This window comes from Salmo salar, chromosome ssa11 (genome assembly GCF_905237065.1).
Source record: "Salmo salar chromosome ssa11, Ssal_v3.1, whole genome shotgun sequence".
Classification (NCBI taxonomy): Eukaryota; Metazoa; Chordata; class Actinopteri; order Salmoniformes; family Salmonidae; genus Salmo; species Salmo salar.
In genome coordinates this window covers 105,900,863-105,915,862 of record NC_059452.1, presented here as the reverse complement: position 1 = coordinate 105,915,862, position 15,000 = coordinate 105,900,863, and the positions used below count along the sequence as shown (strand labels likewise).

At 37.9% G+C, this 15,000-nt stretch overlaps 1 protein-coding gene across 3 annotated transcripts in view; it reads right to left on the bottom strand.

Annotated features, from left to right (window-relative positions):
• The window catches only part of ltn1 (listerin E3 ubiquitin protein ligase 1), a 98,694-nt gene that overhangs the window by 59,554 nt on the left and 24,140 nt on the right, over positions 1-15,000 (bottom strand). For all 3 annotated transcript variants that reach the window (XM_045690252.1, XM_045690254.1, XM_045690253.1), the window contains exons 16-17: positions 10,308-10,379; positions 4,182-4,349 (exon numbers count right to left, since the gene is read on the bottom strand). In XM_045690252.1, the coding sequence (XP_045546208.1) occupies positions 4,182-4,349; positions 10,308-10,379 (240 nt within the window). The remainder of the gene's footprint in view (positions 1-4,181; positions 4,350-10,307; positions 10,380-15,000) is intronic.

Genomic DNA, 15,000 nt, shown 5'->3' with positions numbered 1-15,000 from the left:
GCAGTGTGTATCTAAGGTGTACGCGTGTACCTGAGAGGTGCAGGGCGTCATTTCAGCTAAACTCAGGGTATGGCAAAGTGATGGGGGGGGGGTTACATTTGATAAAAGTTAAGCTCATTTAATAAATATACACATTTAAATAACTTTAGACTGCAGTCAATAGGGGACCGAACATTCCCCTCAGTCAATAGAGGGACTGAACATTCCCCTCAGTCAATAGAGGGACTGAACATTCCCCTCAGTCAATAGAGGGACTGAACATTCCCCTCAGTCAATAGAGGACTGAACATTCCCCTCAGTCAATAGAGGACTGAACATTCCCCTCAGTCAATAGAGGGACTGAACATTCCCCTCAGTCAATAGAGGGACTGAACATTCCCCTCAGTCAATAGAGGGACTGAACATTCCCCTCAGTCAATAGAGGGACTGAACATTCCCCTCAGTCAATAGAGGACTGAACATTCCCCTCAGTCAATAGAGGGACTGAACATTCCCCTCAGTCAATAGAGGGACTGAACATTCCCCTCAGTCAATAGAGGGACTGAACATTCCCCTCAGTCAATAGAGGACTGAACATTCCCCTCAGTCAATAGAGGGACTGAACATTCCCCTCAGTCAATAGAGGGACTGAACATTCCCCTCAGTCAATAGAGGGACCGAACATTCCCCTCAGTCAATAGAGGGACCGAACATTCCCCTCAGTCAATAGAGGACTGAACATTCCCCTCAGTCAATAGAGGACTGAACATTCCCCTCAGTCAATGGGGGACCGAACATTCCCCTCAGTCAATAGAGGGACTGAACATTCCCCTCAGTCAATAGAGGGACGAACATTCCCCTCAGTCAATAGAGGGACTGAACATTCCCCTCAGTCAATAGAGGGACTGAACATTCCCCTCAGTCAATAGAGGGACTGAACATTCCCCTCAGTCAATAGAGGACTGAACATTCCCCTCAGTCAATAGAGGGACCGAACATTCCCCTCAGTCAATAGAGGGACTGAACATTCCCCTCAGTCAATAGAGGGACTGAACATTCACCAAACACATCATACAATAATGAACTTCTTGCTATGCACTAGCACAGCACCGGGATTAAAACTCAAGTTTCATGTCAAGTCAAACAGCAGTTACCTTAACAAAGCCATCTACTACTCTGCACTGTTAAAGAATATGTTGTTCTGTTCCCTGCAGCTGCATTAATACCAGAGTATTAAAGTGGAGTTGAGCAGTTGGAAATCTCGCTCTCCGGTACTCCAAGTCCTTTCCAACCACTCTGCTAAAAAAAAAACGCTCCTTGCTCAAAAGGTTAAAAAAAAAATAGCTGCTTCAAATTCACTCCATTTATTAAAATCCCAATTTAACCAACACCCATCTATTGTTGTGACTACCTGGACCTACCATTTGGTTTTGAAGTACTGAAACCAGTCCATATGATTTGAATGAAAAGTATTTTAATAAACAACAGGAAACGCTGCTTTAGACTCCAAGTAAAAAAAAACAGGAAACGCTGCTTTAGACTCCAAGTAAAAACAAACAGGAAACGCTGCTTTAGACTCCAAGTAAAAACAACAGGAAACGCTGCTTTAGACTCCAAGTAAAAACAAACAGGAAACGCTGCTTTAGACTCCAAGTAAAAACAAACAGGAAACGCTGCTTTAGACTCCAAGTAAAAACAACAGGAAACGCTGCTTTAGACTCCAAGTAAAAACAAACAGGAAACGCTGCTTTAGACTCCAAGTAAAAACAAACAGGAAACGCTGCTTTAGACTCCAAGTAAAAACAACAGGAAACGCTGCTTTAGACTCCAAGTAAAAACAAACAGGAAACGCTGCTTTAGACTCCAAGTAAAAACAACAGGAAACGCTGCTTTAGACTCCAAGTAAAAACAACAGGAAACGCTGCTTTAGACTCCAAGTAAAAACAACAGGAAACGCTGCTTTAGACTCCAAGTAAAAACAACAGGAAACGCTGCTTTAGACTCCAAGTAAAAACAACAGGAAACGCTGCTTTAGACTCCAAGTAAAAACAACAGGAAACGCTGCTTTAGACTCCAAGTAAAAACAAACAGGAAACGCTGCTTTAGACTCCAAGTAAAAACAACAGGAAACGCTGCTTTAGACTCCAAGTAAAAACAAACAGGAAACGCTGCTTTGGACTCCAAGTAAAACTAAAAACTAAAAAGACTAGTTCAAGTCCATTACAAAGAAGTCCATCATCATTTTGTTTTTGGTAGGTCTAAAGAAACATTGCGGAAATAAGAAAATGTATTTTAAAAGAAAACAGAATAGCATATTTTAAGTTTATTATCTTACTAGTCTTTGCTTAGTAGCCAGCCAGAGCAATGCTGCCTGGAGTGCATGGACGGAGCAGATACTCTTAGAAAAATGTTACATTTGGAAAAAGAGCTGCACCTCTTGAATTTAAAGAGTTATTTGACAAAGTGTCATTGAAACGGTAGAATAGGATATTTCTGATTCTATATAGAAATCAAAATGTTTTACCCCCGCATGTGACTCTGAAGGAGGATTTGATAAAGCGATGCTCCTTTCCCTGCATCTGTCAATGACAAGATGAGCCCATCTCTTCATGTACAATTTGACAACTGATAATATTAAAATCAATCATCAGACTATTGTCAATTTTAACGTTGTCTATAGGCAAAGTCTTATTATGTGTGAAATTAGTTTCGGTATAGTTTAGGTGTCGTTGGATGGGCCGTCTGTACAGGCTGACCGTCATCGTATGTTGGTGACCTCTGGTACATTCTAATGCCTTTGATTCCATCAAATACACAACAAAATGATTTAATACTTTATCGAGTTTAGCTGCCAGATTAGAAACATTAGCTGTGGTATTGTGTATAGAGATATGACTACGACTTAAATTTAAATATATGAATTCAGTGTATTGTTAGATTTTGTCTAGGTCTATGAGATCAGGACTTTTAAAGCTTTAAAAAAAATATATATATTTAACCATCTTCTCTTGAGATTATTTCCAGTTTTACATAAAGTTATGAATAGTCAGAATGTTTGTTCTTCAAATTATGTATTTTATTAAAACGGAAAAATTAAGTAACAAACCTACTTTATCTTGAAAATGTTATTAAAGGTTAAATCAGTCTTAAGAATGATATCTTTCTGATTTGACACAGCATAAGTTAATTTAAAATTATCCATAGATGGTGTCCTACATATTTCACCTAATTCCGTTTTCGTTCCAAAATTCAGTTTAGTTATTCCCAGTTTTTATGCGTTCTGTTTACGTCTCATGATAAACTTATAAAATGTTAAATACATTTAATTGATTCCCCACTAAGGACAATGCATTTTCTTTATATTGTTGAATTCCGTTTTAACGCCAGGATTACTCGAGGGCCCTAACGATCATATTTGGACCAGAATGAGTCTCTCCACTACCTAATGTTCCTGCAGTGATGATTCACCATCTTCATTAAAATGTTTTCATCATTGATCTGCAGATAATAAAACAAAAAAGCCTAGGTCTACCAGGAACCTATGCAATTTATCGAGCCAAATAAATGGCTCTCTCAGCGATGCGATTCAGTAAGCCAGACTGAATGACAAGACGAGAGTCCCTGACTTTTGCGTCACTGTCTGGCAAGCCCCGACATCCTAGGAAATGAAACCTAGGAAATATTTGGTTTTCAAGGAAACCTATGTGAAACACGCAAAAGAAAATAAATTAATGTGACAGAAAAATAAGTGGATTTAGACTCGTCGTTGGGACGTGCAAATACATGAGCATGCCCTCTCTCTCTCCCTCTTCCATGTAATGAAATTCGACCGCGACCAATCACAGCCACACAAACAGTACCGGGAGGCGGGTCAGACAGCAGAGTGAGCTTCCCTGTCATCGCTGGCTTTATGACTGACAGGCAGCTGTCCTATCAATAGATCGCTAGAAGATGCATATCGTTCATTCTAGCGGGAGAAGGCTTTTAAATGAAAAGAAGCCTAGTTAAATTTATATAGTTGAAAATGTGTTATGTGACCTGGCTGATTAGACGACGCTAATGGAAAACACTCTGTGTCTGGTCCCGTGTGTGTGTGTGTGTGTGTGTGTGTGTGTCTTACCTGACAGGTGTGTGTGTGTGTGTGTCTAACCTGACAGGTGTGTGTGTGTCTGGTCCCGTTTGTGTGTGTGCGTGTGTCTTACCTGACAGGTGTGTGTGTGTCTGGTCCTGTGCGGTGAGTGTGAAGACAGTGAGCAGCAGCTCCTCAGCGGAGGCCAGTAGGAGGCAGTGTGTTACGGAGGTGAAGAACGTGGAGGCCACATCACAGATGAAACACACCAGCGGCTCCAGATTACCCCTCTCAGACAGACCTGCAATACCATACAATACATGTTGATATACAATATTACTGCAATACAATACAAGTTGATATACAATATTCCTGCAATATAATACAGAACTATTACAATACATGTTGATATACAATATTCCTGCAATATAATACAGAACTATTACAATACATGTTGATATACAATATTACTGCAATACAATACAGAACTATTACAATACATGTTGATATACAATATTACTGCAAAACAATACAGAACTATTACAATACAATAATGTTGATATACAATATTACTGCAATATAATAAAGAACTATTACAATACAATAATGTTGATATACAATATTACTGCAATATAATACAGAACTATTACAATACATGTTGATATACAATATTACTGCAATATAATACAGAACTATTACAATACATGTTGATATACAATATTACTGCAATATAATACAGAACTATTACAATACATGTTGATATACAATATTACTGCAATACAATACAGAACTATTACAATACATGTTGATATACAATATTACTGCAATACAATACAGAACTATTACAATACAATAATGTTGATATACAATATTACTGAAATATAATAAAGAACTATTACAATACAATAATGTTGATATACAATATTACTGCAATATAATACAGAACTATTACAATACATGTTGATATACAATATTACTGCAATATAATACAGAACTATTACAATACATGTTGATATACAATATTACTGCAATATAATACAGAAGTATTACAATACATGTTGATATACAATATTACTGCAATACAATACAGAACTATTACAATACATGTTGATATACAATATTACTGCAATACAATACAGAACTATTACAATACAATAATGTTGATATACAATATTACTGCAATATAATACAGAACTATTACAATACAATAATTTTGATATACAATATTACTGCAATATAATACAGAACTATTACAATACATGTTGATATACAATATTACTGCAATATAATACAGAACTATTACAATACATGTTGATATACAATATTACTGCAATATAATACAGAACTATTACAATACATGTTGATATACAATATTACTGCAATATAATACATGTTGATATACAATATTACTGCAATATAATACAGAACTATTACAATACATGTTGATATACAATATTACTGCAATACAATACAGAACTATTACAATACATGTTGATATACAATATTACTGCAATACAATACAGAACTATTACAATACAATAATGTTGATATACAATATTACTGAAATATAATAAAGAACTATTACAATACAATAATGTTGATATACAATATTACTGCAATATAATACAGAACTATTACAATACATGTTGATATACAATATTACTGCAATATAATACAGAACTATTACAATACATGTTGATATACAATATTACTGCAATATAATACATAACTATTACAATACATGTTGATATACAATATTACTGCAATACAATACAGAACTATTACAATACATGTTGATATACAATATTACTGCAATACAATACAGAACTATTACAATACAATAATGTTGATATACAATATTACTGCAATATAATACAGAACTATTACAATACAATAATTTTGATATACAATATTACTGCAATATAATACAGAACTATTACAATACATGTTGATATACAATATTACTGCAATATAATACAGAACTATTACAATACATGTTGATATACAATATTACTGCAATATAATACAGAACTATTACAATACATGTTGATATACAATATTACTGCAATACAATACAGAACTATTACAATACATGTTGATATACAATATTACTGCAATACAATACAGAACTATTACAATACATGTTGATATACAATATTACTGCAATACAATACAGAACTATCACAATACAATAATGTTGATATACAATATTACTGCAATATAATACAGAACTATTAAAATACAATACATGTTGATATACAATATTACTGCAATATAATACAGAACTATTACAATACAATGTTGATATACAATATTACTGCAATATAATACAGAACTATTACAATACATGTTGATATACAATATTACTGCAATATAATACAGAACTATTACAATACATGTTGATATACAATATTACTGCAATACAATACAGAACTATTACAATACATGTTGATATACAATATTACTGCAATACAATACAGAACTATCACAATAAAATAATGTTGATATACAATATTACTGCAATATAATACAGAACTATTAAAATACAATACATGTTGATATACAATATTACTGCAATATAATACAGAACTATTACAATACATGTTGATATACAATATTACTGCAATATAATACAGAACTATTACAATACATGTTGATATACAATATTACTGCAATATAATACAGAACTATTACAATACATGTTGATATACAATATTAGTGCAATACAATACAGAACTATTACAATACAATAATGTTGATATACAATATTACGGCAATATAATACAGAACTATTAAAATACAATACATGTTGATATACAATATTACTGCAATATAATACAGAACTATTACAATACATGTTGATATACAATATTACTGCAATATAATACAGAACTATTAAAATACAATACATGTTGATATACAATATTACTGCAATATAATACAGAACTATTAAAATACAATAATGTTGATATACTCAGCGGCCAATTTATTAGGTACACCCATCTAGTAACGGGTCAGACCCCCCCCCCCACCCTTTTGCCTCAAGAACAACCTGAATTCTTCGGGCATGGAAAAGTTGCTCAATTGGTATCAAGGGACATAACGTGCGCCAGAAAAACATTCCCCACATCATTACACCACCACCACCAGCCTGTACCGTTGACAACAGACAGGATGGGGCCATGGACTCGTGCTCCTTACGCCAAATCAGCATGACATAACAGGAACCAGGATTTGTCGGAACAGGCGATGTTTTTCCACCCCTCAAATTGTCCAGTGTTGGTGATCACGCGCCCACTGGAGCCTCTTCTTCTTGTTTTTAGGTGATAGGAGTGAAACCCGGTGTGGTCGTCTGCTGTAGTAGCCCATCCGTGACAAGGACCGACGAGTTGCGCCTTCCCGAGATGCCGTTGTACCGCGCTGTTATTTGTCTGTTTGTGGCCCGCCGATTGGCTTGCAAGATTCTTTCCCTTGTCCTTGGACCTCTCATCAACAAGATGTTTTCGCCACACAGGACTGCCGCTGACTGGATGTTTGTCGAGCCATTTTTTTTTTTCGAGGAAAACCCTTGATACTGTCGTGCTTGAAAAACCCAGGACGCCGGCCGTTTTCTGAGACACTGGAAACGGTGCGCCTGACACCGACGATCATACCGACGCTCAAAGTCGCTTAGGTCACTCGTTTTGCCCATTCTAACGTTCAACTGAACAGTAACTTAATGTCTTGATGCCTGTCTGCTTGCTTTATTTAGCAAGCCACGGCCACGTAACTCACTATCTGTAGGAGCGATCCATTTTGATGAACGGGATGGTATACCTACCTAAGTGTACAATACTACTACAATACAATGGAATACTGTTGATATACAATACTAATATAATAAAGCTACAATACAATGGAATACAATATGTTATAATACTTTAATACACAATTCAATACTGGACATGTTTATTGTCCATTCGTTAAAGCAAACAACGGAAATACACTACATGTCTAAAAGTATATGGACACATTTTTTGTCAAACATCTCATTCCAAAATGGCCACTAATATGGAGTTGGTCCCTCCTTTGCTGCTATAACAGCCTCCACTCTCCTGGGAAGGCTTTGCACTAGATGTTGGAACATTTCTGCGGGGACTTGCTTCCACTCAGCCACAAGAGCATTAGTGAGGTGAGGTGAGGTGATGTTGGGCGATTAGGCCTGGTTCGCAGTCAGCGTTACAATTCATCCCAAAGTTGTTTGATGGGGTTGAGGTCAGGGCTCTGTGCAGGCCAGTCAAGTTCTTCCACACCGATCTTGACAAACCATTTCTGTACGGACCTCGCTTTGTGCACGTGGGCATTGTCATGCTGAAACAGGAAAGGGCCTTCCCCAAACTGTTGCCACAAAGTTGGAAGCACAGAACCGTCTAGAATGTCATTGTATGCTGTAGCGTTAAGATTTCCCTTCACTGGAACTAAGGGGCCTGAACCATGAAAAACAGCCCCAGACCATTATTTCTCCTCCACCAAACTTTACAGTTGGCACTATGCATTGGGGCAGGTAGCGTTCTCCTGGCATCCGCCAATCCCAGATTTGTCCATCAGACTGCCAGATGGTGAAGCGTGATTCATCACTCCAGAGAACGCATTTCCACTGCTGCAGAGTCCAATGGCGGCGAGCTTTACACCACTCCAGCCGACGCTTGGCATTGTGCATGGTGATTTTAGGCTTTGTGCGGCTTCTCGGCCATGGAAACCCACAAAAAGTTATTGTGCTGACGTTGCTTCCAGAGGCAGTTTGGAACTCTGTAGTGAGTGCTGCAACTTAGGACAGACGATTTTTACGTGCTACAACACTCAGAGGTCCCGTTCTGTGAGCTTGTGTGGCCTACCACTTCACGGCTGAGCCGTTGTTGCTCCAAGACATTTCCACTTCACAATAACAGCACTTACAGTTGACCGGGGGCAGCTCTAGCAGGGCAGAAATTTGACAAACTGACTTGTTGGAAAGGTGGCATCCTATGACAGTACCACGTTGAAAGTCACTGAGCTCTTCAGTAAGGCCATTCTACTGCCAATGTTTGTCTATGGAGAGTCCATGGCTATGTGCTCAATTTTATACACCTATCAGCAACTGGTGTGGCTGAAATAGCCAAATCCACTCATTTAAAAGGGGTGTCCACATACTTTTGGCTAGATAGTGTATGTATTCTGCTTGTTTTCCAATGCACCATGTGTTGCCCATTACAATTACCCCCCGGAGTGGGAAACGTCCCGTACTACAAATACAGTCCCTTGAGAGTCACAAGTGTGCATCTGGTACTTTAGCAAGCAGTGGGAAGTTACCACATACGACTGGGAAGAATTCATTTGAAAGGCCGCTCCAACTGGGAAACAGTAGGCGGAAACTGACTATCGTCCTAAACACCCACATGGTGACCTCTGACCTCTATAACAGCAGTTCAACATTTTTTTTTAAATATATAAAACACAATCTATTAATGTAGTTTTTGAACTATCATTTGTTCACAGGCATGATAACTTTAGTTTATGGTTGACACAGCTTGTTCACCATTAGAGAAAACGGCATTTCTCAACGAGTTCAAATCACATGAATGCATCCAACTGGTATTTACAACTTCACAACTGGTAAATTCCCACCTCCCACACGGTTACAAACGCAGCACCAGAGTGGAAACATAACAATTCTGTCAAATAGACAATGCCAGGAACATTGAGAGTGACGTCACAACGTTCAGGAACATTGAGAGTGACGTCACAACGTCCAGGAACATTGAGAGTGACGTCACAACGTTCAGGAACATTGAGAGTGACGTCACAACGTTCAGGAACATTGAGAGTGACATCACAACGTTCAGGAACATTGAGAGTGACGTCACAACGTTCAGGAACATTGAGAGTGACGTCACAACGTCCGGAACATCGAGAATGACATCACAACAGACAACGGTCAGGAACATTGAGAATGACGTCACAACGTCCGGAACATTGAGAGTGATGTCACAACGTCCGGAACATTGAGAGTGACGTCACAACGTCCGGAACATTGAGAGTGACGTCCCAACGGACAACATCAGGAACATTGTGAAATATTGAACGTTGTGACGGCATTTACATTTCCCTGCTGTACCGAACCCGACCCAACGGTGGGTTTGATGAACCGTTACACCCATTAACATACACAGTTGAGAGGAGCACAGGGTCAAGCCACAGCGCAGCACTCCTGGATGAAGAGAATGTATTGAGACATACAGACCTTTAGCCGCCGACAGGGTGGCATGGAGTTTGGCTATCATCTTCTCCACGTACACAGCTCCTATCAGGGGCTCTGGGGAGAAAGACAGAGTGGGGGTGATAATCAGGTTTTGTTTCCAGCATAGGAAGTTCAAGGAGTCACCCCAAATGTATTTTTTCCCCGGGGGCCGCCTAAGGCAATACAGTGTAAAAGATATGTACATATACATATATAGATACATATGCGCCTAACTTGAAAAAGTTAGGAGCACCACATTATGGTCCCGTGTGGCTCAGTTGGTAGAGCATGGTGTTTGCAACGCCAGGGTTGTGGGTTCGATTCCGACGGGGGACCAGTACGGAGAAAGAAAATGTATGAAATGTATGCTAAAGAGCGTCTGCTAAATGACTAAAATGTAAATGTAAATTACAGTTAGGAGCACCACATTACATTTTTTTTGTATTTATTGATTGAGATACAGCCCACGTGGAATTCTAGCTACTTTTGAAGGACACGTTGCACGCTATAAACTGATATGTAACACTGACACGTTAGTTAATTATAAAAGATCAGAGATGTTAATATGTATACCTGTCATTGAAATGACAAAATATTAGGTTTCTACAATTGTGTAAAAGCACAATTCTTTTCTCTATTGAGATACATTGAAAATTTCACACCGTCTCGTACAAATACATATTAGGTTGTGATGATGACATGCAAAAAGATCTGTCATTCATTCATTGATCTCCTGAAGAAGCTGTCCTTTTCTTTAGTGATGCACCGATATTACATTTTTGTTCGATACCAATAACCGATTATTTTCCTTGCCAAAAAACCCGATACCGATATTTAGAATTTTAGCAGCCTTTTAAGCATTCTAGTACAGTTAAGTAGTTAACACACACACACACGGACGCAGCGGTCTAAGGCACTACATCTCAGTGCAAAAGGCATCACTACAGTCCCTGGTTCGAATCCAGGCTGTATCACATCCGGCCGTGATTGGGAGTCCCATAGGGCGGCGCACGATTGACCCAGCGTCATCCGGGCTGTCATTGTAAATAAGAATTTGTTCTTAACTGACTTGACTAGTTAAATAAAGGTCACACACACACACGTCATTTTGTTGGCTTTTACGTATGTCCCCATTACCAGTAAAACATAATCAAAACCTATTTCTTTCACTTACTTGCTGTGCTGTTTCATTGTTCATTTGTTCAGTTGTTTCATTCTCAAGCAGGATTTCGATGGAACGCCATCGACACTTTTCTTTCTATGCCCCAGAATATTTGGATATACTGGTCAAGTTAGCAGGTTGTTAGCTAGCTAGCCAATGAGGTAACATGGCTGAACAAAGTGTAAGCAAACGGTTAACGACCCGGTAATAGTTTTAGAACAGTCCACGACGTGGTTTATGAAAGTAAAATACGAGTCGCTTTAGGAGGATAAAAATGTTGCACCAGTAAAATGGGGGCAGATCTTCTGCAAGTCGTTCGAGTGGTAATGGTGCAACCATGACGCTATAGGAACTAGGTTGACTTTGCTTAAATAAAACTACAACGCCCTTCAGCCCAGCATCCCACATAGTTCTTGACTTGATTTCTCTTATTTCTCTCATGAAAGATTTGATTTCTCTCTAGAAAAAAGGCGCGTTGGGCTCACAAAAAGCCAAACTATATGGAATTCAAGTAATTGAACCAATGTTGGTCGATTAGTTCTTTAATAATAATAAAATATATATATATTTTTAAAGTTGGGTAATCTCTCAGCACTATAAATAACTCAAGCATAGATTGGTATGTTTTTTTTTAAAACATTTATTTGGCACACAGAAAGAAGAGGACTTGAGTAACTAGATACCAAAATAATTGCACCAATTGGCCTATAGTTGACGCTGTTATAAACAGTCTCACAGACCGTCATATATACCGCCCCGTTTGACCTTGAGACTTTGTATGTACACGTCTTTCCTCAAGCTGAACAAATTTGACCCATAAGGTCTGTCAGGATAGATTTTCCTTCATCTTGGAATTTTTTGAAAACCGTAGAAATATCTCTCATGAAACATAAGTCCAAATAACACTAATTAGAAATGTAGAAACTCTTAACTTAGTTTTAGAAAAGCTAAGGGAGTTGTTTTTTAATAGATGGCTGAGTTATTGATAAATCAAGGAATCAAATTTTACGTGTTCATTTAAATCCTTTGTAGATCCACTTTACAACGGCCTATCAACGTTTAACTTATTGGGTTCATCAAAGACATTATCATGATGAACCATGTTAAGTTTGGCATTGATATCTTAAAAAATAAGGAAACTCAACAATTTACTTTTTTGACTCGTAACACTAACGCTTAATATTATCATAAAAAAAATACAAAAAAATTCTCATGGACTAAAAGTCAGATTCAGTTCAAATTTGGTCTTTGGACTCAACACAATAGTCCCTAGAGTTTGTGAAAATAACACTGATGCATTCAAAGATGGCCACACTATAACATACGCCAATAAGCAGAAATTTGCACAAAAAAAAAAGAAATGGACCAGTGGATCAAATTTGGAATGCAGGACCATGGTACACTTCTTAACTTAGTTTGAGAAAAGCTAAGGAATTGATAAAAATATGGCTGAGTTATTGACAAATCAAAAAATATTTTACATTTTAAATTTTAAAAAAAATCACTGTAAATCCACTCCACAGTGGCCTATCAACTAGAAACGTATCTTCGCTATCATGGACGTCCCTAAGATAAACCACACTGAATTTGGTAAACATTGCAAAATTTAAAAAAAAAAAGCTAAATTATTAATAACGTAACACTAATGCTCAAAACCATCTGTAATCATCTTCACCTCATGAACCATAATGTCAGATTCACTCCAGATTTGGTATTTGTTTTTACATCAGTCGTCAATGGTTGAGAAAGTATTGTTGCTGCATTCAAATACGGCCGCTCTGTACTTACAGACGCAGCGTTAGTACATACGCTAATGCAAACAAATATTTAAAGAATATTCTTATATTATTCATGAAACCATGAATCAGATTGAGTCAAGATACACAATGAATTAGCCTATAATGAATTTAAGAATGATAAGTTGCTGCATTCAAAGCCGGCCACGCTACACCACTAGATGCACCCCCCCCCCCCCAAAAAAAAAACGCAACAAAGTGCCTCTACAAAGCCCTCACTGTGTCACTCAGAAACGTATTCCTAGCTAGCTAGCTAGCTCGCTCAAGGTTGTTAGCCATCTCAAAGGACATTCAAAGTTCGCCCATAGAAGCCGTTCCAACCTAGGTATATCTGTGGACCTAATTCATATAATGCATGTCATAAGATGCCCGGCGCTTCGAGGCCTCCTCCTCAACACTCTCTCGCTCTCTCTACACACGCAAAAACTTCAGTCGCATCTCTTGCTATAGGCTACACTTGTCTGTCCGTCACGCATGTAAACAACTAACTTGCCAGCTCTACGCACGTTGATTAGTTGAGCAATTGAATGAGCTAAATGTAAAAAATATATAAATAATAATAATAATAATTTGATTTCACAAGTCGGAAAAGGAAAAGAAAGGAACTATATAAAAACCAGTATTTTGGGGGGTTCGAACCGGTTCAGAACTTTATTTTCCTGGTCGGAACAGTGGAACGAAAAACAGAAAACAATTGTGGTTCTGTTCAGAACAAAACGATTGGAAAATAATTATGGTTCCAAACCCTGATTAGTAGACCTGTATAAATCACATATTGTTGCCCTATTATGCGGTTGTAGTGAAAAAGTGGATATTTTATTCAGGAAAATTGACCCCAGAATTGGTATATAAACTCAATACATTAACCTGTTGGGGATAGGGGGCAGTATTGACACGGCTGGATAAAAAAACGTACCCGATTTAATCTGGTTACTACTCCTGCCCAGTAACTAGAATATGCATATAATTATTGGCTTTGGATAGAAAACACCCTAAAGTTTCTAAAACTGTTTGAATGGTGTCTGTGAGTATAACAGAACTCCTATGGCAGGCCAAAACCTGAGAAGATTTCAAGCAGCAAGTGGCCTGTCTGAGAAGTAGTGTTTCATCTTGGCTCTTTTTATTGAAGACTCAGGATCTGTGCAATAACGTGACACTTCCTACGTCTTCCATAGGGTCTCAGAGCCCGGGAAAACGTTGAACGATATCGAGGCAGGCTCTGGCTGAAACACTTTATCGCTTTTGGCAAGTGGCCACTCAGAGTACTATGGGCTTGGCATAAAAATTGATTTTAAACAGCGGTTGACATGCTTCGAAGTACGGTAATGGAATATTTAGAATTCTTTTGTCACGAATTGCGCCATGCTCGTCACCCTTATTTAGCCTTTAGGATAGTGTCTAGAACGCACGAACAAAACGCCGCTGTTTGGATACAACGATGGATTCTTTTGGACCAAACCAACATTTGTTATTGAAGTAGAAGTCCTGTGAGTGCATTCTGACAAAGACAACAAAGGTAAGAACATTTTTCTTATAGTAAATCTGACTTTGATGAGTGCTAAACCAGCTGGGTGTCTAAATAGCTAGCCCTGTGATGCCGGGCTATCTACTGAGAATATTGCAAAATGTGCTTTCACCGAAAAGCTATTTTAAAATCGGACATATCGAGTGCATAGAGGAGTTCTGTATCTATAATTCTTAAAATAATTGTTATGCTTTTTGTGAACGTTTATCGTGA